This window comes from Pezoporus wallicus, unplaced genomic scaffold, assembly GCF_028554395.1.
Source record: "Pezoporus wallicus isolate ANWC-B61680 ecotype Strahan unplaced genomic scaffold, APGP_CSIRO_Pwel_v1 contig_3017, whole genome shotgun sequence".
Lineage (NCBI taxonomy): Eukaryota > Metazoa > Chordata > Aves > Psittaciformes > Psittacidae > Pezoporus > Pezoporus wallicus.
Genome location: NW_026638957.1, coordinates 2,391,276 through 2,418,441, shown reverse-complemented (window position 1 = coordinate 2,418,441; position 27,166 = coordinate 2,391,276). Strand labels below are relative to the sequence as shown.

Genomic DNA, 27,166 nt, shown 5'->3' with positions numbered 1-27,166 from the left:
GAGTCACTCATCACTAGCCTGGAATACCTTTTTTTTTGTTGTTGTTGTTGGCTGTAAGCTTTGGTTTCCAATGCTTGACCTTTCAAGAATGACTAGATAATTAGAGGTATCATATCCACCAAGGCCACTGTGGTTACCTCCTACCTTGCTGTTTTGGAGAGATGTGCACAGTATTTTTGAAGCAGAGTATAATTACAGATAGACTCACAGATATGAGTGAAAAAGAAGAATGCAATCTTTCTCACTCCGTACATGTATCATGTTCCCTCACACATCTGGACCGCCCATAACACTTATTTTGCAAGCTGTTGAAGTCTAGCCTGGACTCATGAGCTGGTTGTTGTTCCTTTGTCCTAGTAATGCCTTGGTTCCATCCCAGTGATATTTCAAAGCTTGTATTTCTGAGGGTGGAAAAATACAAATTAAATGGAAGAATAAACAATGCTGTTTTAACAACGAAAGTTTTGGAGGGCTTTTTTAATACCATAACAACAAATGTTGGTAGATTAGACATAGTAATTGAGGTATACAAATGGACTGAATAAATCAGAAGCTTAAGCATGACAGAGATCTGGAATTTATCTAACTCAGAGATGCAAAAACGGTCTGGAATTTACATTCCAAGTATGGAAGCAGGATGAGTAACCATCTCAACAGAGTAAAAAACAAGGAAAAGGTCTATATGGAATGGAGAACGGAAATTATTGAAGCAAGCTGTTAATTGGAGATTTGGAGGCAAAGGACTCAACGATGATTAGCCAAACCTAGACTTTGCTAGATCTTGCAAAGATTAAACCAAAAAGCAAAAGACTAGTGGTTTAGGTAGCACATTGCAACTAGCACAAAAGGAAGGGGAAGCCCTAAAGCACTGATGTTATGTATAATCTAGCTACACTCCCCAGCCTACTGGGGAGTGTAATTTTTGCAGCTTTCAGAACAAAAATGTAGAAAGGAAAGACAAAGCTAAGTTTGCTGTTAGAAGAGAATATACACAACGTGAACCATGGCAGGGAAGCTAAAATAGGTGAGCTCAACTTGCTTAAATGGGGAAGCATTAATGACTAATGTAAGAACTAGGGCATAACATTTTATGGCTTGTGGTACAGATTTTAATCCATCTGTTGTATTGTGGTGCTACATAGCAAGTTTCACTTTTTATAAATGTTCAATATACTTGCAATTATTCTGTTAGTTTACAATAACACTCAAAGCTTTAAAACAAATTTTGAAAATAATGAGCACTATGGATACAAATGGAAGATGGGATAAAATGCAGCCCAAGTTTATTAAAGGTAAACTTTAATGGCAGCAGAAGTTTTATGGCTGGAAATGTGATTGATCCAATTGATTTGGATATAAGGAAGAGGTTCTTTACTGTAGGGGTGGTGAGGCACTGGAATTGGTTGCACAGGGAAGTTGTGAATGCTCCATCCCTGGCAGTGTTCAAGGCCAGGTTGTACAGAGCCTTGGGTGACATGGTTTAGTGTGAGGTGTCCCTGCCCATGGCAGGGGGGTTGGAACTAGATGATCTTGAGGTCCTTTCCAACCCTAACCATTCTATGATTCTATGATTTTTATCTCAGCAAAGCACTTGACAACATAGTACCTGTGAGATTATTAGCTGAAACAGGAAATAACACAACAAAATATAAGTTAGATAAAGAAGTGGCTAAAAGAAGGATGAAAATAGGTCTGTGCTGGAAAGGGCACTATGAGACCAGAGAGGGATTTCAAGTGGGGCTTCTTATACCAGCATTGGGCCCAGTCTTATTTTCTAAAGGCACTGGCATAAAAATAACAGCATGCTAACTAAACTTGCTGATGGAAAAAACTAATACACCTTGCTCACAACAATCCATATCAAGAATTTAATTCCTAGAAAACAGGTGACCTAGCAACCTGTAGTAACAGAAGTAAAGTTAAACTTACTACAAAATACAAGGTCATATCCTTAGGGATTAATAACAAGATGTTCTGATATAATGAGGGATTTATCAGAGGAAGTGATAGACTGGAAATGCTCAAGTGTAATTATTGAACCTTATGAGCCACTAGTATGATTCACCAAACTAAACAATAAATGCAGGGCTGTGGAATATTTTCAGTAGAAAATGAGATGCAGGCCATCCTGCAGACAACCACTTTGTCTGTGTACAATTCTAGTTCAGAATATGATCTGAGAAAAGTGAAAAGAATTCAGGGGACTGAGCAACTGATTTTACAAAATTTTAAAATTGCTTTATGGAAGAAAGGCTGAGTGGCATATGATTACTGTCTGTGCATAGATTACATCCAGGTTAGCACCCTGGTGAAGCGAAGAGCTATTTTAAGCCACAGGAAAATGCTGGCCCTGAAACAGATGGATATAAACAGAGCATGAATTAAATTAAGGAGGAAATCAGGATGTTTCTAAGCATCAGAAAATGGAGGTTCTGGACCTGTTTTGCAATGGGGGTTATTTGTAAAAAGCCCAATAAATTTAAAAATTGCGTATATGAACAGACTTATGTGGTAGGTTTTCTGCAGAGAAAGCTGAACTCAGACCATCCCTTCCAGACTTACATTCATAAAAGCTTACAGACTAGGGATAAATGGCTAGAGAAACTTGGGGAAAAGTCTAATGAGAAATTAGCATGGATTTTACGTAAGAAATCATGAAACCCAAGGAAAATGCAGCAGAATTGCTAACTGCAATAGAAAATGGAAAATCTCATCAGCTGGTATATACTATGTTTTAAAATGCTAACTATTTAAGTATGCTAACTGTGTTTCATAGGCTGCATTTTAAGAGTTTCATCAGGAATACTACCTCTCCCCCAAATGAAAATATCTCAACCTATGATCCCAAGACACAAAAAGCCCACCCCATTACAGGAACTGGAAGCTTCACCTGTGGCTGCATGATGAAGTCACAAAGCCACATCAAAATGCTGCAAGAAGTTTAATGTTTTCTGTTGGAATGGTATCTAATGCTTCCTTGTTTTGATTTGAGAATAAAAGAAGTATGTCAAATGCAATTTTCTATTCTTGTATTGTTTTAAAAGGAAGGATGGTGGGTCTCCAGGGTGAAAGATAAAAATAGGCCAAAAATAAGGGTTGAGGTGGGGTAGATTTTTTGGTTGGGTGGGTTGGGTTTTTTTCAGGAGTCAAACTCCTTGCCTTGTTTCTCTACGAAAAGTGTGTAAAATGGCATGGTTTGGGGTATATAGAAAGTTCTGATAATTCAGAATTTCTTATAATTCTCTAGTGTTCATCCTGGGAAAGCTTGTGTAAAATGCTAGGGGGTATTTCTAGCAAACAGAATGCTCTGCTTTTTTTCTGTAAAATACCTCCTTCCTCTTCTCTGTGTAGTTTTGTTCACAGCAAAATTCTCAGTAAATACACTGGGAGCAATATCAAGACCTTCAGTTTTTGTAACCTATATAGAAATACAGGTTTATATTCACATATGCGTGCATGCATGTACATCAAAAGTTAAAATACAAGTCACAGGTTTATGTCTAAACTAATAGGCTTATCTACAGTATTGGCTTTGAAACAAAGGTTTTTCATATTAATTTGGTTGCTTTTTCTGTTTTGTATTATGGAACAGCATACACGTATTTCATACATGCACACAGGGTCAATCTGACCATGGCTTTAGTTCAAAATTCAAGGAAAGCACTATCATGTGGCTTCAATAATCAAGTGCAAAAATCTGCTTTAGGTTTTTGAAGTGTAGAACCAGAAGGTATATCTGAACTGATCCAGTAATCATTATTACATATCCATCAAACATAGCTGTAATAGCTGGTCTACCCAGCAAGCGTTTGATAACCCACCAAGTTTCTCATAACTGAAGATTTTACAGATAGAACTTGGATCAGTAAATAAATCTTCAGATTTATTAAAACATCAGAAAGATGGCCTGACAGCCTTTGTAAAAGTATTAGCAGTAATGCATCTCTGAATAAGATCAACTTATATATGTTTATTTTCTATTTAATTTTATATGTTGAAAGAAAAATATTTGCACCACTTCCCTGCAATTTTATATTCCTTTTTTATTAATAATTTAAACTGCTAAGATTTTATTCAAGTGTTATTTATTAAATTGTAAGAAGAAGGTGGGAGTAGAATTGCATATTTTCAATGAGCAATAACGTAATTTTCAAAATCTTTGTGTAAGACTCTACAAAGTATATACACAATGACCTGCAAAATAGGTACTTCACAGGTAAAATATAATGCATAAAATTTAATAGCGGTATAATAGCCTCATCTAGCATATTTACTGTAAGTGTAATATAATATATAATTAAAACCTGAAGAGAAAGTTAGTAATTGGAATTTGTGGCTAAATATGAGTCAGCTCATTTCCCTTTAAAGATACAATTGACATGTTTTTGAAAGACAGATGCAAAATTATTACACCTTTATATCAAACTGTGTTCAGTTTTGATCTGTTAGTTTTGAGGATTGGGAGAATAATATCTAGACATTTAAGAATATTTTCTTAGAAGACGTCTTCTTGAGCTGCTACTCTCAAACAAAGGCAATGCATGAGAAAATTAAGAGCTCTACAGTTCCCTATGCAAAATGATCCAGCGATGCCGCATCTAATGTTTACAGAGTTGAATCTGGTTGCCTGGGAAAGAAAGCAGGCGGGGAGGAGAGCTTGGGAGCATGGCAGTGGTGCTACAAGGCCACATCCAGATTCAGGTGAGGCCAGTCCTCTCCCTCTTCAAGTGAAGGGCAGAGATGGGAAGGGTGAAGGGGTGGGAAGTGCAACAGCACCTTCAAAGGGGAATGGCATCATTAAAGTCCCAAACACACAATGCTCCTGCAGGATATCATCTCTTCTGTGCTGTTCTTCTGGTGCAGCTGGCCATGGGACAGTGCTGAGGTTAAAGCCCTGTGGCAGTGAGCTGCACGTGGCAGAGCTGAAACTGGAGCTCTCACGTTTCTGTCTGCTGAGTGGGTCTCAGTAAAAAATTAGCCCTTGATAAAATTACTCAGTAGATCTCAATACATCTGAGGAGTGTTGGCATAGACAAAAGGATTTCTTAGTGAGAGAAACCTGAGAAGGGGCTGGGAAAATGCAGAGGAAGGCTGGAAACTTGGCACACCATCAGAACAGGAACATGTGTTATTGGAAACCCTGTTGTGCTCTATAGGTCTCACTGCAGGGAGATACAGCTATAGCACCCCGTTTTACATTTGCCCAGTTCCTCTCACTGTTGGAACATGCCAAACATGTCATATTAAACCCACGTATTTTCTTATTAAGAGTAACCTGCATAAGCGTTATTATCATGAGACAAGTACATTGTCACATGATGCTGGCAACACTCGGTATGTCAACAAGGCTTGAAAAGGCTGGTGGAACACTGAGGTGAAAGCCTGGTAATCCATCCCATGAGGGCTGTTCAGGCAGGCCAAAGGCGGCACACATAAATACATCAAATTGTCCCTCTAGCTCTGTGTGAACACAGAATTCCTTTTTTTGTCCTCCCTAATGTGATCACTGCTCCTACAGTCTTACAAAATTTTATGCTATTTTAGGGATGCTTATTCCTTTAAATGAGTGCAATGTAGCCCTTACTCAGAATAGCTGCCTTTACTTCTGATGCTTTTATTCACGGTACCCACTGTGTATGTTTTAAATTACACCATTTAATAGCTCTATACTATTAACACTTGTTCTGTAATTTTCTGCATACAAGAACAAACCCTTGTTTGTAAAGAGGACAATATTTTGATATCTTATAGAGAGATATCAAAGAGAGATACCAAAGAGAGATGAACCTAGCAGCACCTCCTCCATCATCAGACTGGAAGGAAAAATTAACTACAGGATTTACTACAGAGGAAGTAGAAAGTCTGGAGAAGCAAGAGAAAATATGAAAGATATGAAAGGCATGATATCATAGGCTGTAAAGTTAGGGTGTGGAGAGAATGACAGAGAAAAATGTGAATGTGTGAGGCCAAGAATTAAACCATCCCTTTGTGGCCCTTCAGGCCCTGATGAGGGGCCTGAATTACTGCCTCATATGGCACCCATTCAACAACAGTCAGATTCACAAATGTCTGCTACAGTTTTATTGTAATAAGGAAAATATTATGGACCTGATGAGAGGTTTGTGGTGGTTTTTTTTTTTTTTGGTCCCTATAAATAGAATGTTATAATTTTCATCAAGATATACAGAAAAATTCAAGTCCCAAATCTACTGAAAACTGTTGCTCTCACATCTGCTTAGGCAGTGCAGTACATGACTCACTGTAAGGCTTGTAAGGCTTTTCAAAGAAGAAAAATTCTTAAAATGGATTACTAATTAAAAAAAAATAATTTTAATATGTTAAATAGGTAGATACAATGTAAAAAAGTGGACCAGAGTGTTTTTAAGTAAGGAACTTATTAGTTCCTCTAGTTAGTTAGTTGTTCCTTCTTATTAGCAAGGAATCCTTGTTGTATACTGCTCCTGTAGTTTTGTCCATCTTGTAAAAGGCTTAATGGTTTGCTGTTATTAGGCTAGAGCTGAAAAAACAATGCTGAGTGCTTCGGGTAACTTAACTGTAGACATAAAGAGATGTTTTGGTCATGTCCTTCATTAAATCCTAAGAAACATCTTGGCTCAACAACTGTTGAGGAAAACAGTTTTTTATAATATTACTTTTTGCCAGTAAAGGCTTATAAAATATCTATATAAAATTATTAAAATGTATTTTGCAGAGTTTTAAGACAACAGGTATGAAATAAAACTTGGTAGACATGAGGCTAAATAGACTACAGAAAACTACATTTCATCAGAATGGGCATTGCTCAGTCAGTAAATCAAGGAAATGTCAATGTAGAAGATTTTATTGCATAGCCAATTTCTACTAATGATAAATAGAAATTACTTGTACAAATAAATGCAATAATCTAAAAGCAACATTCATGCCAGTTTAACTTCCACTTGTGGTAATGGAAAATACTGCCTGCATTTATATGGTAGTGTTAAATATGGTGGTGGTGGGGTGTTGAATTTTTTTTCTTGTTTTTGTTTGTTTGTTTGTTTGCTTTGTGGTTTTTGTTTGTTTTTTTAAATGTCACAGTAATATATGTATGGCAACAATAATAACACCTTTATTAATTTATCCATCTATCCAGATTATGGACTGATTTCTAGGGATGCAGGGCATAAATCTGTAGTTAGGATTCTTATAAACTCTGTCTTTCTTCATTTACTTTACCCTTGAAAAGCACATTTTCTGTATTCTCTTTGTTAAGAAGCTGTTAGCTACCATCACTATGAGCAGCTGAGAGACAATGTAATGATATCCAGTAAATAAAATCAAAGATTTTGTTATGAAATCCATTTTGTTTATCCTGCACCTAGAGCATTTTGAAAGGGCTTTGAGTTTGGTTCATAACAGAATAGGAAAATAATTCATTTTTTATATAGGTGGTAGTTTTCCCAGTACGCAAACATGCAGAATAAATGCAATCACAAACTTCCGTAAGTACCCAAATAAGATTATAACAAGTGTTACCATGAGCAGGAGAGTTCTGACTCAACTCTCCCAGTAGGTTAGACTCCCAACATGAACTACATGCACACTGGAGTTTTCCTCCCACTGAAAATCCTGCTCTGCATTGCCATCTGTTTTCATGTAATTTGAAGTAATGTAATAACCTGTAACCTCCTGTTAAACTTGGTTGAAATTGGTCACAAGTTCTAAAAGTACTTGGAGAAATTATGCCTGGGAGACAGAAAGACACATGTTCAGGTGGCATAGTTACACAGGCTTTCTCTTCTCAGGAAAAAGGCTAAAAAGTACATGTGACGAGACAGGTTTTATTTGGGTTTTTAAATTGACTCTTCAGAATTTGGTCACAAATTGGTAATGTGCTTCTTTTAGATTTTTTCCTTCTGTATCAGTTCTAGGCTGATAAATATTTCTGTGTTTTATGTACTGCATTTTCCACATTCTAATGTTTTACTTACAGACTTGAACAAAAACATTGCTCCACATCAGTATGTAAGCATATCTTTTAAAGCCCGTTCTTTCCAAGCTAGCAATCAAGCCTTATTCATTTGATGACTTCCAGACTATCAGCTCCCAGGACCACCATTTTGTTCTGAATCCTTTTCTCTCTGTACTTAATATTATTCTCTCCTGTTGATAAAAATTAATAGCATTTTATGGATTATTAATAAAGGTGGGAAACAAGGATTAAGAAACAGTTTTATAGTTTTCTAAAAGAAGAAGTCACCAACGGGATCCTTCGGAATCTGACAGTTCAACATCTACAAAATGGCTGCAAACAGTAGTGAACATAAAGTTGTAAAAGTCTGCAGATGGTGCAAAAGTATTCAGGCTAATCAGCTGGAAAGCTGAGTGAGAAACATTGCTGAAGTATTTCAGAAATAAAGAATGATCAAATAGACCAGTTTGGCAAGTGCGAACTGGTGTGTATAGGGAAGCTAATCCTGACATCTATACACAATAGTTACTTATTATCTTTTGCCACTCAGGAATAGGCTCTTAGGAGACACTGTAGCTCAGGAGAAGCCAAAAGCCAAACAGAATGATCAGAAGGTAGGTATTGGGAAAGGAGCAGAAAGCGAACCAGCCATTGTAATTCCATATAATCCCTAAACCCATGGTACACATATATCTTAATCACTACATGAAATTCTGGTCATGCAGTAGTATTAGTGTAGGAGTTAGAAAAACAAAAGAAATTCAACAAGGAGAACATTATGGATTAGCATTAATACATAAAGAAAAAAGGCAGACTTTCCAGCCCAGACAGGAGAATACTGAAGTGAAATATTTTCACAGTGTATAAAATTTTGCAAAGAAAGTGAGTATGGACGCTTATTTTCCCTCACAATGCAACAATCAGGCACTGGGCTTGAGAGAAAAAGGAAATACTGTTTCAGACAATGCATAATTAATTTTCCTTTCTGCCCAAGAAGGCGGAAAGGTAACAGCATAAAAAATTATTTTTCCAGTTCCTTTATGGAGGGTAGGCTCATGAATACTATTAAACATGATGGGCAACTCCCTGGTCAGGAGCTCACAAAGGACTAAGTGCAGGAAGTTGTTTGTTCCCTAAGCCCTTGCTGCTGGCGTTGAGGCAGGCTGCCTGGCAAGATGAGCCTTCAAACATTCAGTGGATACTAACCGAAAGGATGCATGGCTTCTTACAACATTCTCCTTTATACAACTGAACGTTCCAGTCCCAAGGAGACTTGTTGCTCCTGTGTTCCCGAGAACACAGGGTGGTAAAGGAAAGGCTAGCTCTGGAAACCCCATCCCCTCCTATTCCCCCCGCAGTTCCCTTCTCTAGTCCCCTTAGTGACGGCAGCGGAAGGCGCAGGATACGCAAATTCCATGAAAAAAACAACCCCAACACTAAACCTTATTTCCCTCACCAACCACCGGGAGCCGCAGCCATTTTAAGAGGTCGGTAGGGCGAACTACACCTCCCAGAGTGCCCGGCGCCGCGGCGCCATCTTGCCCCGCCGGCCCGCGGGTCAGTTCGGGCAGACAGTACTGACAGTAAGCTGAGACATGGCATTGTTCCCGGCTTTTGCTTGTGCCGCCGAACCCGGGGAGCCCTCAACCAGCAGCGGCGAGGGCTCCAGGAAAGGTAAAGTCCTAGGAGAATCCTCTTTCCCCCAACAGCCCTTCGCGGCCCGGTCTTCGGGAAGCTCATCCGCTTCCCTTCGCCTTTACACGGAGTAGTATGCACCGTGCCGGCCCTTCTGCATTCCCCGCCGGGCCTGCTCCGGCCGCGGGAACCCGCCTTGCAGGCCGTGCCGCTCCGCCCACCGGCCCGGCTTGTGGCATGGGCGGTGCTACCGCTAGGGCCCGAGCCCCCTATAGGGGTGGGCCGTACCCAGCGCTTCTGGAGGCTCGTGGGCGCGGCGCGGGGTTTGTTTGCCCGGCCGGACCCCGCTTCCCCAGTGCCGTGTGCCCCTCAGCCAAGTTCCGCTCACATGTGCGGTGTGCCCTGCGCAAGGCGTGTCGCTCTCGCGCTGAATAAAGTTACATTCCGTGAGATAACTTTGGGGAGAGCCTGAAATAGGGTATTTTTTTTATGAAAACTGTGTTGTTTGGTCATTGGCGGGTTCTCAAGGGTGTTCAGATTTCCTTCCAGCTGTCGGTTGGTGGGTGTTGGAGGCATGGTTGTTGAGATACCTTTGGAAAAATCAATGTATGTTAACTTCATGTGTGGTGGAGCAGACTTGCTTTATGCAGAAAATTAGGTGATTTTGGTTTTATTTTTAACCACTAGCCTTGGGTAACTTGAAAAGTGTCTTTTCATTTCCGTGTTTATTAAGCCAAATTTTAATGTTTGGTGTTTTTTTTTTTTTTTTTTTGTGGAAGGTCATGAGATCATGATTCAGTTTATCACTTTGGCTGGCATGGTTGCTGTCTAGCAAGTTGAGGTTTTATTAAGTGAGTAAAGAACCCTATGTGGTCTATTGACAAACTGCAATATACACATTCCCTAATTCTACTGGGTGAGGTTTTGAGCTAGGCTTTCTGCTCACCAGCTTCGAGTCTGCCCATCCTCTAGGCACTACAGCAAGGGGAAACACTAAGATAATTGTTTACCTAGGCTGAATTTATTATATATTTGGTTCAGTCAGTATGGTGACTTTTTGAAGCTTTTAGCAGTGCAGATAGGGGTTAGTTCTTGTTCACCTGTTGATGCTTAGTCTGCTAGTACAGAGATAAGGAGCCTTTCTGGTAATAACACTTGGTGGAGGGACTAGTGGACATAAGATCCCAAATTACAGCTTCTAGGAAGGGAGGAGCTGCTCTGCTAGGCAGGAGTACAGTAGCATTCTCTAGAAGTAAGACCTTGTTTATATTGTAAAACTCTGGGAATTTATCCTTTAGGACAGATGTATTAGGTTTAGTCTGTGTCACTGCAGACCACATGTCTGGAAGATGAGATTACACTGAAAAGATGTTAAAACTATTTTTTTGATCTATATTTCAGTTATTAGCACTGTTTGTGAGCTGTATTTTGATCTACTGGAAGTTTTTTGTATAAGAATTACTGAAAAAACTTTAAGGAACATTATTTATGGAGCATTTTTTAGTTAATATTGTACTCTGTTTTTAACAGCTGCCCTTCAGTACAAATTATAAAAATTAAGTATCAACTCAGAACCACATTTATGGTGGCATATATCAAATTTCACACTTTCAGCTTGTGAGAACTTGAGAACTTGATGAACAACTTTGGTATCTCTCTGATAGATGGCTCTCTTTCCTCGGAGCTGATAGGAAGCCAAAGTCTATCGTAATACAACAGTCAGAGTATGTTGTATTTATTCAACACTGAGGTATCTTTTGCAGTCATTTAGGACTGCTTCATAGTTTTATTGTAGAATTTGAGGTAATAGTGTAAATAATGCTGGCCATGTTTCATTCCTCTGTATCATACTCTTACAAACCTTCCTAAACCATTTGTAAGTGCTACCTGGAACAGAAGTGTTGCTGTACACTCTTCCAGCCCTGCTAGGTTGCAGCAGCAACCTCTAGAGCACAAAGTAATTTTGTATATGGTTTCTTACAATTATGTTGTCAAGCTTAATTAGCTTTAGGTAGAAGATAAATTGCAAGTTTATCAGTAGCCATGAACAAAGCGGGGGTAATAATTAACTCTACTGACAGTAGTAAGCATTCTGCACAGCATTATTTAGAATCTGAACTATTCTATGGGTAGGATGATGCAGTGATTTTTTTTTTTTTTTGCTGAAAACAGATTTTCAGGATTCTGAGAGGCAGCAAAAGGCTTTGCATAACTCTTTACAATTGCCTCTGTAGGCATGCACTGTACGCTTAATTTTCTTGGATTTTTTTTGCTTGGGAAGGTATAAAAATGCGGTTGGATTTCTTCTACTGTTGTGCTCAGAAATGTGGGTGATAGAGTAGAACAATAACGGGTACAGGCATGTTATCACAAAAGAAGTTTATAATCCTTTTTATTCTTTTTGCTCACGTAAGTCTCATCTGTAAAAACGATAAACTTTTTAGACACCTGACAAGAAAAGATAACAGATTGAAAGGTAGACTTTTAAAGTTTGGAATGCATTTTGATTTTTCAAATGCTTGTATCCAGCTAACTGATTCACTGGAGATTATTTACAAGGAGGTCTGGACTTGCATGTTGTGTCATGGAAAAAATGGTTCAGCTCTTTCCAAAGTATTAGGTCAGTTTGATTAAATTGCTCAGAAAATACTGTAATTGGAGAATTCTGAACATTTCCCTGGTGTATCCACAGAGGCATACTGAGTATGCTACAGGGTTGGTTCTTGCAGCGTGATCCTTCAGTGTTTTAAAAATGCATTTTGGTCTCACCTGCTCAGGTAGAACCAAGTTACAGGCACAGTCAGGGGATTAATGTTTATGACTCAATTTCTCAAGGTGAGTTTTCCTTGGAGGCCCTAAAACAGTAATTTAAAATATTAAAAAAAACTTTATTCTCCTTGTGCTCTTTTAATTGTGTTGCACCAACTTAGTGAGTAACTTTAAGTCAAGATGACATCTTGGAAGTTTATTTCTAATAGTTAATGGTGATAATAGACATTATTTTACTATATTTAAGGCAAATATTCTGTAGAAATTGATCTTGTGCATGCTTGGTGTGCATCTGTCTGCTAGCTTACTTCCTCAATATCTCTCTCTTCCTGGTCACGTTTTAACTGTTTCAGTCATGTTTGTTGTAGTGAGAGAGAGACATTGCGAAAACAGAGGAGGTCTGTGAAAATCTACATTTGCTCAGGAAAGATAAGTCTAGATAAAGTGCCACTGCTCCAAGAGAGGCTATAATATGAATTGAACTGTTACCAGGATAGATGGGCTTGGCAATGAGCGTCTGTACATTAACCAACTAGGAAACATTTTTGAGATCACAATCTGACATGGCAGAGGCTCCCTCTTGCCCAGCTGATAATCAAGGGACCTGATAGAAGGGTCTAGAGAACCTAGATAAATTCCTGAAGCTGTGGTAGCAGTGGGGAGTGTAAAGGATGGGAGGGTACAGTTCAGAAAACCAGGCTTCATCCTTCTGTTTGAACACCTTAAAACCCTTAATTCTGAGTTAATTTGCAGAAGGGAAGAGGGGAATTAAAAACATTACCAATGCACTCTTTAAGAATGTGGTTTGGTCTTAGAACAGGCTTTTAAAAAGATAAATATAAGGATAACTGCTTTCCACTGTTCTGCCTGTTCAGGTCTAGCCTCTTTTGTTTAATTTGTGTTTTGTGCCTCAGGGAAATTTATATCATTGGTCAGCCCCATGTCTTACTGTGTCTTCTAAACAGCTGGACCTTTACTGCCTTTTTCTTTTTTTTTCCCTTCTCCATTTTGTCAGTATGACTGGTAATGTCATTTTAAAAATAAATCTGTTGCTTTATAGTTTTCAGTTTTTAAGACTGAAGCTCTTAGTGCTCCTTAGGATCTGAATCTCCATTTGGAGGTTATTTGGCACTGTAGTGCCATAAGGCTGAAGGTTATAACATTCAGCATACTTGATGTTGTTTGCAAACACCTTTTTCCTGGTTCAGGCTGGTCTGTATCTAAATATTATTTGTCACTGATGAATAATATTTAAGAATACATTATTTGCATCAATCTTTGGAGGACCTGACATTATTCTCTTGAAATTAACAAAAAGCCTGTTCTAATGTATACAGTGTTTTAAGAGATTTTGGTCATGATCTTAAATGTCAAACATATTGAGACTTTTTTCTTAGTGGTCTGAATATTGTTAAGTCTTGAATTTGGAACTCTGTATGTCTAAAGGCAAATTATTTAACTTCATTCTGCCTTCGAGCTTACTTTTAAAAAAACACATAACCCAATGTTTTGTTAAGCATCATGGGTGTCAGTATTACTATGTATCAGGTGATTTCTGAATCATAATTCTTCATTCAAATCACTGCAGAACTACTTTACAATAAATTTATTTCTATCAAAAAATAGAAAGCAGGTATAATAAGGAGATCTGTCTGGCTAATAAGTTAGTTTTGTGCTGTTAAGTGATACACATTTAGACCAGAGACTGCCAACCAGTAATGTTTTGCGTTTTGTTAGGTAGATGTGGGTAATACAACACAAAACAAAACAAAGATGGATTTTTGTTTTAAGGAACTGTCTCCTTTATTTCTTAAATAAATAAAAGGCTTTATTCACAGATTAGTTGCATTTACTGAAATCTGGAGTGCTCTGGACCATTGTAGTTTCTCTGAATTTGTCTGTGTTTAATGAAAACCAGTGTGAATAGTGGAAAAACATTGTAGGGTTGCAGTTTGTTCCTGCATTCCTTTACACCTGATCCTCATTACCAAATGAGCAGAAATAATTGAATATAAGGAAGATAATAATTTTTAAAATCAGTATCACATTTAATAAATGTACCTCAAAAAATTCGGGTATAAAATGGCACTTAGTATACTGTGTGACATATATTGAATAATTAAATTTGAGTTAATAATGTAGTTACCAGGTACATGAATTTGACTCCTTGTGTTTTAAATATGTAGTAGGTACAGAATTATCCATGAGAAACATTTTAGTATTTCATGGAGAAAATACTAAATGCAAGTTTTCTAAGAAGTAATTCTGATTTTAGGTTGGTTCTTAATACATCTCTTACAAGATCGAAATAAGAAAGTAACATTGTTGCATAACACTTTATCCCCCAACAGGGGGGAATAATTAGACAGGCTAGTGAAGTGTTGCTTGGATTTTATCCTGCATAAATCTTTCTCCTCTAAGCTCACCAAAGGTTATGGAAGATTGTAAATCTGCTATTTACTGTTGTAAGTGATAGATTTACAGTTTTGAAGTCACAGACATATGCTTAAAAGGGAAGGCATTTGTGCCTGGGTGGGTTAATTTAAATGGTAGATTTTGATGATATTTTGGATAGGCAAGTGAGGATCATGGTTTTAAGGCTTCAAATTTTATTCTAATTTTGCACTGATGTATCTTAACTATTTTCCTGGAAGGGAAAATAAAAAATCTCCTGTTGATTTGCAGGTTTTGAGATTCTGCTTTCCAGGCAGAAGGTTACAATAATATATGTGTATATTACACAGCTGAATTTTTATTTTTCAGTCTTTATGTTGTGTTTTGGTGAACTGGTGCATAGTGTGGGAGTGTTCTGCAGCCTGTTATTGGGGTGCTCGTCGGTTTGTGTTCTGACAGTGCCATGAATGGTGGGCTCTCTTCTGTCCAGAGGTGGAGGTTCAAGATGAACCATGGAAGGTGGCCCTCCCTGCAGGCCTTTGGTAGCAGGGACAGTCTCTTGGGAAATGTGAACTGGAGCTTTGCTTGGTTGTGCATACCACTTGAGTTTAATTTAGGCTAACAGACTGTTCTCTAGCCTGCTTCAGTTTAAATCCTTTTGTGGACAGCAATTCAGGGACTTGAGACAGAAGAAAGAATTTGGTATGAAGAGCTATTTCTGAAAGAAATACTTTAGAAGGAGGAGAGATGTATGGCTTGGCAGACAATGAGTTTGTGCTGTTTAAGGATTACAGGTCAGTGTAGTCAAAAGCACAAAGACAGAAGTGTGACAGGAAGAACACCAAGGCAAAAATGGTTGTAAAGAGTGTGCAGAACAGGCGGAGACCAGATTCTTTTAGTTGTTACCTTCTGTGGTCTGGCGCCAGAGAGGCTGCTGTTAAATTTTGTGCTTGTGAGAAATAATGTTGTTAATATGTTAGAAAATTTCATATACTTAAAAGAATTCTAGAAATGAAATTGCTATGAAATTTGTTATGAAAGTTTCAATATAAGTAAAATTCTAGCAAAAAATTCCCCCTCCACATCCTGCTAGTATCTGATCTGATGACTGAAATGGCTGAGGTCTAGATGCAGAATGCTTAATGCTAATATATCAAAATTAGCATCAAATAACCTTTTCTCACACTATTTAAAAGTCTAATACATTCTGTAGTTAGAGAACTGAGAATCCAGTAACTTACTTTGACCTTGTATAAAACATTTGAGTAGTATTATTAGTACTGGGTGTCCCTATCAATAACATTGTGTCCATGCTGTGAGTGAAGTACATTTTGTAAAAATTAATATTGGACAGGTTGGGTTTTTTTTAAAGTATATAGCAGTGTATGAAACATATTATCTGCTTTTGGTATGAACTTTCAAGTACTCTTGTATAGTGGGTTTTTGAAAGCTTATATTGATGTCAAGGGAAGATTCCAGCTCCTTCAGTATTTTACCTCATTACAACCTCGTGTTCTGCTAAATGGGAATTTCATGGACTGTTTTCCAATATGCTCCATTTTTACGCATGACTCAGTGACATTTGCTGTGAATTTAGCTGTCAACTAGATTAACCCTGAACTTCAGAAAGCACAGCATGCTAATTTATATAGATCTCACACTTCTCTTTACCTGCAGAATTGGACTGGCTTAGTAACCGAAGCTTTTTCTCAGAAGATGCGCTGTTATTGCATCAGCGTGCTACAGAAGGTGCGAATCTTACCCGTGAAAAATCACCACTACTGACAAGGTAGAATATACTTCTGTATCCTTTAAAACAGGCTCTTTCTTTTGTCCTGCTTATCTTTTGTTATGTGAGACCAAAATCAGGAGATTTTAGGGCTGCTTTTCATTCCACTGTTCTCTATTTTAAAAGTCCTGAACTGAGTCATGTATAAAAGTATGAATAATGTTTCCATGTCCTTCGACTGAAAATAATGAGAAGTTATACTTATGCAATTACATTCCCATGTTCTTTTTCTCACAGCTGCATTTACATCATTGTTATCTTGGAATGGAAGGGGAACTGAGTGATCATAATTCTTCATTAGCTTTTGAATGTCCTAAGTGACCCTTGAAATAATGTAAAGATTAAGCATGATCTTTGTGATTTCTTTGTGAAAATCAGTTCAGTCAGCCATTTCATAGTAGAGTTTTTTTACTTTTTAAAAATCAGTTGAAGATGTGAATTAATTAAATAGCTCATGTATCAGGTTGTGCTGTTAAAACATGCTGATCACTCAAGTGGGTGATTGCATTTTTTTACAAAAATTAGCTTTAAGCAGCCATGTTTGCTGAACAACTGATTTTAATACCTTCACTAGAATAGTTGCTATACTTGACATATCTACACTGTAACTAGTACTTAATAATTAATGGAATCAAATTGCAGTTGCTGAGTTCAAAATCTGAGTAATTTTTAATTTGATACAAGCTGCTATGTTTACAGTATGTGTTGGTGGTCATGATAGAATTATACCTTTATACTAATAAGCACTGCTGAATGCATTTTTTTTGTATACTTATTCTTACATTTATATGCATTGTGTGATTGAAGTGCAGCATTGCTCTGTTCATCAGTCAATATATTCTGCTTGCATTTCTTCAAACCTTTTCTGGACTTTCATGTCATAAACCTAAGGATTGATAATTTGCAAATTATCATTCAGATAGGATAACATAGTAAACCCACCATATTTAATTAATCTTTGAAAAATAATTTGTCAAAAACTAGTGTGCAGGTAAATGTCTTTTTGCCAATTACTAGGGTGCATTCTTGGTTTAATATAAACCAATTACTCCACATGATTGGTATTTTTGTGGAGAGGTTGTTCTAGTTTTTTGGTTTGGTGGGTGTGTTTATTTTAAAGGTCTGCTAACGGTTCTCTCATGGCTTTTTTTTATCATGGTGCCCTTAGACTGTGTAAGTTGGTTGGTTTTTTTTGAGATGCCTTGCTATTGAAATGCTGAGTTTCTTTTATTGACATATTAGGGATATTGAGACTTGTCACTCCTTTATTGAAAGACTCCAGAAAAACTGCTTAAAAAGAGCTTGTGCTTGTAGGGGTTAGAGAAGACCTCCATTATTTCAGTTGATTATTAAATACAGGAGTGTTAATAGTACGAGCAATGCTATACATGTGTTTTGCCAAAACTATCTGTACTTTGAGTGATCTCGTCAGTTGTCTGTTGCATGTAGTGCTTGTTGCTACATTATATTATGTAATAACATTAATTCAGTAGTTATCAAAAATGGCTCCTTAATTGGTGAGATTTGTGTTTGTAATCTGAAAGTGATTTTAAAAGTATGTTTTTGATATGTCTTATGTAAATCATAAAGAAACAAGGAAAAAAAGAAATGAAGATTTTTTCACTTTTGCGGATCATCCTGAAAGATTTCTTATCCTTTTTAGCTTGACCTAGGTTGTCCTGGCAAAATCAGGAAATTTTATCAGCTCAGTCATATTCTTTAATTTGGCAGTGATAACAGATGGATATTTATACAGATCACACATTAAAACTTAAATTGGTTGTCAGTAATTCCAGCAGCTGAAAAAACAAAGTTGTTATTTAATACAGATTTATATTCTTTGTATTTTATGTGTTGCTGCTAATTCTTTTCTCAAAAAATACAGAGAGAATAAAGGGTAAAATGATTCTGAACTTCCTTATGGTGGTATTTCTTTACAGTTCTACTGTTCAGGTATGTATAGCTATATATGTACTTGTTTCCAAGCAGGAGTACATCAAGATCAGAGTTGTCAGGGGAAAGCGATACAGATGAGAGTCTGAAACAGTCAAGTAAGAAAAGAAAAAAAAAAAAGAAGAAAAAGCATCACCACTATAAGAAGGCAAAAAAGAAAACCAGAGGGGACTCCAGTAACAGTGAATCGGATGTGGACATTAAGGACATCAAGGACAAAGGTGCAGGAGGTGGCAGAAATCAAAAAAAGGGAGCAGCAGCAAAGTATGTATTTATTACTAATATGAAAGATGTAAATTCATTGTATTATTGTACTTGGTACTCATCTCTTCAACTTTATGGATGAAATTCTTACCACTGGGAGGATTTGATTTTTTTTTTTTTTTTTCTTTGCTAAGCTTTATATGCTTAAACCTGCATTCAGAGCAATGAAAATAGAATTAAAACCACTTGTTTAATATGCCCAGATGAAAGAGTTGAAATCGTTTCAGGGTGCTTATTTTTACTTTTTTCCAAAAATTGTTGTTGCCGAGAGAATACAGAGTTTTCAGGAGACTGTTATTGAAACCTGAACCACAAAATTGCTCTAAATGCAGTAGGTCTATTGAAGTTTTGGAAAGCTTCCCAGGACAGTAAAACTCATTTACTTAGTTACATATTTGTAGCATGAATTCAGATTGGAAGTTCATAGTTGTCTACAGTTTGGAGGCAGGTGGCAATTTCCACTTACATTCTTCTGCATAACTGTAATCCATAAACCACTTTGATGTGCACTGTTTTGTCAAATGCATAGGTATAATTACAGCTAATCAGTAAAGTTTTCATACAGATGATCCTCTTTTTTCTGAATTGTAGCATCTTACTAAGAAAAGTAATATATGGCTTTTAGATGATAGTTTGCCAAGTGATTGATTTAATCTGACTATTGCTTTTCATAATCATAAATCTAATTTTTGGAAGTGCAAGCAGTGTTTGTGTTCTGTTTTGATGGTCCTGTTAATGTATTTCTAGTTGTTGCTTATCCGAGCATGTGACTGATTTTGCAAGAATGGTCATATACCATAACTTTGAGAAAATTAAATAACTGGCAAAATGTAATGTTTCCTGGGTTTGGGGAATGCTCTAGAATATACTTCTCCTTCTCTGCAGTTTAGATAAGAAAACATCAAATCCTACCAGCAGTCGCATTGTTTGGCTTGATGATATCCAGGCTTCTACCACCGAAACCTTCATAATAGACAAGAAGCCAGACCCTTCCAACTGGGCCTACAAATCCCTGCATCGAAGGGACATACCAAGGTACAGTATGTTGGTTTCTATTGGTATTCAAGCTATCATAAAGTCAGTATCTCAAGATTCATTAACTTAAGTCTGGCTGTGACATTTTGGTGTTGGAGACGAGAAGTTAGGATGCCTGAATAGTTTGGTTGGTTTTTGTTTTTTTCAAAATTTTGCTTTACACTGGGCATAGATATTTTCAAAGGGAAAAGATGGCATGAAGTAATGGAATAAAGTGCATGATTTTAATTTTTTTCTAAAAATATTCCCTGTATCCTTGCAGACTACAGGCATGTGACCTTATAGAACTTCCAGCTGGAGGTGCCCGCATGGGGCAGATTGAAAAGCATGATTTTGCTGTCAGAAATCCCCGGTTCTGTTATAAATCAAGTGCCCTATAGGGGCAAGTGCCCCTTTTGATCTCTATTGTTCTGTTTCTGTCAGAAAGAGAAAAGAAGGTACTGATTATTTCATGTTGATTTTTCAGGTTTCTTTAGTAGCTTGATATCCTTGCACAGAGTACAAGTACTTTGTTAGCAAACAGATTCTGTGTTAGATCACCCAGACATTATACCAAAGGGTATCTTATGCATTGCTGCATTTCAAATGAGTGTAGATGAAATTGCATATTCAACATCCTTGGTGGGTTACTGGTACTATGATGACCCTTCAGAACATTTCGCCACGTTAACAAGCCCATCCAAGGGAACCTATGCTGGGCTCATGCATTATGTATGTGCACCCAGTTCTTGATGTTCTGTAAGAAAATTGTATATATAAAAAGTAATCATCTGTAGAGGAGGGAGGATTTATGGATTTTATTTTTTTAGTGTATATACCTTTGCAGTAAAATTGCCTGGTTACAATCCATTCCAATTTTCTGCTACCTTCAGATTGTCTGCTGTTGTTTGAGATGAAAACTTATTTTAGCATTGCACATCACTATGTCTGACACTTCACTGAAATGGCATTCTTGCTGATGGTTTAAGATGTTGTTTTCCTTTCTTAATTCATAATTATTGCGGCCTTTATGAACCTGGTCTCTCTTTCTTCTCCAGCCCACTGCTTACATGGCATATAATATGGATAGAGGCTTAGGGATACAGAAAGATATTACCAGACTGAACTACTGTTAATTTCTTAATTAATTACTGAATTTCAGTTTAAAATAATCTAATTTAAATAGCCTCAAATAATGTTCTCTGATGTTCTTTGTCCAGGTTTGTCTATATGGCTTAAAATGATAGGAGAAAAAAAATCTGAGTATGGCAGATACTGTTGAATTCTGAGGAAGCTTAGTATGACAAAAATAAAAGTTACGATGGCACTGAAAAAATACGTAATTTGAAATCTTAAATAAAGAGAAAGTTACCGAGTTCCTACACTTTTAAAGGTGTATGCGTACATTATTTGGGTTAATTTGTATTACTTATTCCATTTTCTCATGTGTATTTTAGAAGATGTTTAATTGTATTTTTGCTTGTAAGATATAAAAGGAAAGGAGAGTCCTGTCGCGGCATAGATGCCAAGAAACAGTCTGTAACTTTGGACAGTTCTGCATCAAAAAAGAAGCAATCACAGAGGCAACCTGAGCGTTACTTCACAAAGGACAATGTGAAGATGCTGAACACTGATGGTGTGCCTGTTTGCAGCAAAATTTCTCCATCTGGCCCAACTACTTTTATACCAATTTTCCAAGTGGAAACTGATGATCCTTCAGACACAACGGAGTTAAATCCTCTTGGGATTTATGATTCATCAACTTTACAGTGGCTACAAGGAAAAGGGTGCAAGAGTGCAGACTGTGAGCCTGAAACTACACAGCAGACAATTCAAGAGCCTGGGATAAACATTAAGTCTGAACTAATGACAAAAGTGGAAGAACATAACAAGAAAGTCAGAGAAAACCCAGGAGATATTAATGCTTGGATGGAATTTGTTTCTTTTCAGGTATGTGTTCTGACAGACCTGCTTGCTTATTGTAAATAATAAATACATGAACATTTTAATTGTATTTTCATTTGTTAGGACTGTGTATCTTCCATTGGTGAAGTAAGAGCTGTTAATTCATCTTCACAATTGTCAGCATTCTGCTTGTGATTCTAGTGATGATTCTTTCTAATGTAAAAACATTGATTTTCCTTTTTGTTTTAAGGATGAATTGATGGGAGGACCTGGCCCTTATGCCAGTAAGGGAGAGCAGGAAGTAAGACGAAAATCACTGAAGTTTATCTTAGAAAAGAAACTAGCAATTTTGGAGAGGGCAATTGAAAGCAATCCAAGTAATGTTGATCTGAAACTTGCCAGGCTGAAGATTTGTGCAGAATTCTGGGAGCCACCAGCTTTGATCAAGGAATGGCAGAAGCTAATTTTCTTACATCCCAATAGTCCAGAGCTGTGGAAGAAATATCTCCTGTTCTGTCAAAGTCAGTTTACTACCTTTTCCGTTTCAAAAATCAATAGCCTCTACGGAAAATGTTTGACTACATTGGCAGCTGTGCAGGATGGCAGCATGGTATCACATCCTCTTCTGCCTGGTACGGAAGAAGCTATGCTAGGTAAGTCTCCTTCTGTTTCACGTTATGGTCAGAACTTCATAGGAGTTAACTAGATTTTCTAGAAGAATAGACTTTCCTATGTATTACAGGAAGTGTTTATTCTCTTCAAAATGCCTGTCATCCTGACTCCTTAGCTGAGAATTAAAGCAGATATTCCAGCCAAATATGGATATAACAGATGCTTTTTTTCCCAAAGGGAATTTGCGATATAACATCCAGTGAAGTCTAACGTGCTGAGTGGTTTACAGTACGAATGTCAAGGCTGGAGAATTGCAGCCCACAGCCAAGAGATATGCTTTTATCTTTGAGAAATATTTATTAAGAAAAATAAGAAGTTGGCTTGTGAAAGAGTCAGTTCTCTCTTGTTCAGAGGTTTTATAGGTAATTACTTTAATCCAGAAAAGAGAAGGGACATGAGAAGTCTCTTGTGAAATTTTCTTCAGCATCCCAGTAGATGAAGAATTCTAAACTTTGTGATCATGTCTTTTTATTTACTGTATGCATGTATCTACTACTTATAATTTATGATGTAATTATCCCTGGAAAGAAAATTAGTCGGTTGGGATGCTGGACTGGATTCAGGGAAGAAATGAGTTCATGCTCAGTTCTGGCATGGCCTTTAAATTTATTTGAAGCTAAATGACTTAACCTATCCCTTTTCAATTTTGCTTCTCTGCCTCAGGGGTCATTGTGATTATTAATCTATGAATACACTGCGGGTGGGAAAATATGAGTGTTACTATGAATATGGTAGGTTTCTTTCCTTTTAGAATTTATCTTAAATATAGAGGAGACTATTATGAAGCAGTCCACGTTTCTTCAAGTCCTGTAATTGCTGTTTGAGCAGTGATGCTATGTTATGCAATATCTAGTCTGGACTTACAGATCGAGATGCTGGGTTACAGATTGTTAGATCGAGATGCTGGGTTACAGGTGTTCAGATCTTTTGTGGTCTTTGGCTGATTCCTCTTGGATCAAGCACTGGAAAAACTGCTGGAAAGGAAAAATCCTGTGCTGACAGGTGGATATTATATTGCCTGATAGCTTCTGATTTCCAAAGCTTCAGTCCTTTGGGCATGTGGGTGCAATCACAATGAACGATTCTCAGGACAGATTTTTATTCAGCATTCCCCCCCCCCCCCCCCCGCCAGTCAGGAAGGTTTTCCTTTCATTTGGTTTGCCTGCACAGAACATACTTGACATGTTAAATACTATTTATCCATTGGTATAAGGTTACTGTTTTTTTAAATTGAGTTCCTTCAAACTGATTTACGTTTTTTAAAATACTTGTTTGCTGGCAATGCCTATAGATAGGTTAAAATGAAAATGAGCTGAACTTTGTGTTTCTGTTCCACTCTTAATGTCTTGTTCTGTATTCATACGGTAGCAATTTGTTTCTGAACACTGAGGTTTGTTTTTTTTTTGTTGTTGTGGTTTTTTTGTTGTTATTTTTTTTTTGTTCATGGTTTGTTTTGGTTCCCCCCCCCCTCGCTTTTCAAATGATAGGAGTGGAGAAATTTCCAGTGGGGAGACTTACTGATCTGAGATTTTTTTTTTTCTAGTGACTCAGCTATCTAATTCTTGGGCTGAATTTGCATTATCAATGTACTTATTAGGAAGATTACCAAAATTTTCATTAAGATAAACATACAAAGAATTTCACAGGTTAATTAGGATGTAAGTAGCAGTGTGGAAATCTGGTAGGCTTGTCTTCAACCTTTGACCTTTGGGATGACAAAGTGTAAGAGGCAATTTTAAATAGTGGTGGACCCTGCCATCTAGTGTTCAAGTCAGTACGCTGTACTACCTGCTTGAATAGATGTTTTTTTTTTTTTTTACAACATGAAATTTAAGAAAGCAGGTCAAAATTAAGTTTAGATCAGTTTTACTTAAATTTTGAGATAAGTTGTAATGTTTTACATTTACTAAGACCTGTTAATATAAAGCAGATGAAGGTAAGCATTCTCAAATTTTGCTGTGAGAAAGGAGTCTTGGTTTTCATATTATACCTACTGGCTGGGGAGAAACAACCTTGTATTTCAGGTCAGTTCAGCTGCAGAACTGTCATAGCATCATGACCTGAATTAAGTGTGTATTCAGGATTTTTTCAGCTTTCACCACAAAAACAAACAAAAAAAAACCCGAAAAAACCCCAACCAGACAAAAAGCTGATCTTTGCATTTCTTCAAATATCTTTCTTTTTATCCTGCAGAAAATCTTATGCTAGAATTTATTTTTGGCTTCAGTTTGGCAGCAAGTCCTGATGAGAGATTCTCTACATTCAGATTATTTTAATCAAAGCTGTTTGAAGCTGAGAGGCGAGGAAAGGACAACTCCGTGTCAGTTGGATACACTGCCTAAATGGGTTAAAATACTTTGGAAGGTTCTGTTATGTACTTAAGCATACTTTCTGTTGCTTAAATACCTTCAGAAGTTGCAGGGTTTTCGTTATCAGAAACAATCACTGACTCTGAGGGAAAGTCAGATGAAATGCCTAGTTTGTGTATTCTGTCTGAATTCAGATTTTTATGTGTACGCATCTGATGCAAATCTGAATAGCGGTAAAAGGAGGAAATTATTTACCACTTTGTATTAAAAAAATAAGATGTTCATTAAGAAGCAATTGATGTGTCTATGTAGCCACTTAAATATTTTGATTGTTTAAAATCCTCCAAAGCAAATGAATTTAATGAAGAAACAGTAGTTTTTGAAGAACTGTTTTCAAAACTATAATTATTTAAGACTTGATTTATGGGGTTTGAGTTGTTTTTTTTCTTAAGCCCATTAATATAATAATTTAAAGCAATTTGGTTTTTGAACAGCCACTGTTTTTTAAGACTTGAGTGTAATTTGGAGTGATGGAGTATCTTTGAAATGTTCTTGAACAACATAGAGGTTTTCATAATACTGTTATTTCTCCAGCTCTTTAGTTTAAGACTCTGGTTGCAGATATACGAATAGAGAAGCTGGGGCTTCACTTCCCTTTCTAAGCTGAGAATTGAGACTCACTGTGTGGTAGGGATATGACAGTGATTACAGAATAATTTATTGAAAAGCAAGGGTAGTTTTAAGCAGTTTTAAGCTAGTTTTAAGCAGTAATACTTCGACCAAAAGACCAGACTTCTCTTAACAGAGTTATTATGTAAAGGAATAGAAAACAGGAATGACAGTTGAAATGAAATGGAATGTTACTGACATACTACTGATGTAAATAGCTCATACAGCATAGAGGCACAAAGGGTTTTTGTTCTGATCACTTACTCTGTGAATTATAATAATGCCCAGCATCTTCAGAGGTGGCAGTGACCCGCTCTAACAGATGTTGGATAAACCGAAGTTAGGACCATTGAATATATACTTTTATTCATCAACAAGAACAGTGCTTGTTTGGCATGAATAAAAACTCATCTCTTGGTGCATTTGAAGTGGGAGGTCTTCAAGTTAATTAAACTATAACAGTTTTGACATGAATTTTTGACATGCGATTTCTGCTCCCTGTGTTTTGGATTTTGATACTGTTCAATAACATTTACACTCTACAGCACTTATGTCTTCTTTATTACAGCCCACAAATATACAATACTTGACAACAAGATTTATTTGAAATATTAAAATTTTATCTTTATTTTACAGCTATATTTGTTCAGCAGTGCCACTTTCTGAGACAGGCTGGTCATTCTGAGAAAGCAGTGTCTTTGTTTCAGGCTCTGATTGACTTCACCTTCTTTAAACCTGACAGTGTAAAAGATCTGCCAACAAGGGGACAGGTAACAATTTCTATTTAAATGGATGTTATGTCCTTCTGCATTATAGAGAATGTTGAGACAGATAAATGTTGATTAATTTTAAAGGGCATGGGGAAATATTTTGAATCACAATTTACTTTGCGGTTCTTCAAGGTGATGCTTGCATTGGAAAAATGCTTCTGAGTCCTCTGGAACTACCTGCCAAATTGCTGCTTCTGCTGTATGTAGTGGAAGTGTGATAACCAGTCATTTCATGTCTTTTTTTTTTTTTTTTTATAATTACACATCAAAAAAAATGAGCTGGGTGACCAGTGTCTGTATCTAGTTAGCACTTCCCCTGCTTCTTTTCCCAAAAACTACTGCTGTGTTTTGTTACTGTTGATGGAGAAAGCTAATAGGACCTATAATCTCTGTTCCGCACAGTTCTTGCAAACTTTTCTTAGGTTCTCCATTATTTAATATTTTCAGTAATTCTTTGATGGCTACATTAGGAATACCTTTATTCTTTAAAATATCTTTTATTTGACGCATGAGAGTCTATTCAGTTTATTCTGTTAAAGTATTAAATCACGTTTTCTCTTCATTTGCTCAGGAGGATATTGGGTGTGAACCCCAGTAATAATCAGTAAATGAATATTAGAGGAGGCAGTTGCCAGTGTAGCAGTATCCCACTGAATTGCCAGGAGGTGCTTTCTTTTTAATGAGTGGTAGGGAGGGCCACCAGTTAGGCAGCTGGGCTACCACAGAGGACAGAAATGCAATTTCCTTCTGTTACCTCACTTCTTGCCCAGCAGCTACTAATGAGACTCCATTTTCGCTCTTTAGATTAATGCACCAATGGGCCAGTCTTGTAGTTCAAATAATAGCAGTGTTCTCTTAAAGAGCCAAAACTTTGAACGGAACAAGAAAATTGTAAACAAGAGTCCAATCATAATTGCCATGCAGGATAGGAGATTAGGTGTAGTTAAACAGATAAAGCTATAGTTATACTTCCAATAATTTGAAAAACTTCAGGATTATCTATAATGTTTAAAAACTCTTAGGAAAGCAGGATGCAAAGGAATCTCAGTTTAAAAGGACAGTATTTAGGTTG

General features: G+C 36.9%; 1 protein-coding gene across 2 annotated transcripts in view; it reads left to right on the top strand.

The window, feature by feature from the left end:
• The first annotated feature begins 9,491 nt into the window (after positions 1–9,491).
• Positions 9,492–27,166, top strand: part of NRDE2 (NRDE-2, necessary for RNA interference, domain containing) — a 28,296-nt gene continuing 10,621 nt past the window's right edge. Inside the window, exons 1-7 of one of the 2 annotated variants that reach the window (XM_057413406.1) lie at positions 9,492–9,625; positions 16,427–16,538; positions 18,528–18,755; positions 19,641–19,790; positions 21,257–21,719; positions 21,925–22,327; positions 25,961–26,094. In XM_057413406.1, coding sequence (XP_057269389.1) covers positions 9,547–9,625; positions 16,427–16,538; positions 18,528–18,755; positions 19,641–19,790; positions 21,257–21,719; positions 21,925–22,327; positions 25,961–26,094 — 1,569 coding nt within the window. In that variant the 5' untranslated portion in view covers positions 9,492–9,546. Of the gene's footprint in view, positions 9,626–16,420; positions 16,539–18,527; positions 18,756–19,640; positions 19,791–21,256; positions 21,720–21,924; positions 22,328–25,960; positions 26,095–27,166 lie in introns of both variants that reach the window. The other variant, XM_057413405.1, reaches the window with a different exon arrangement.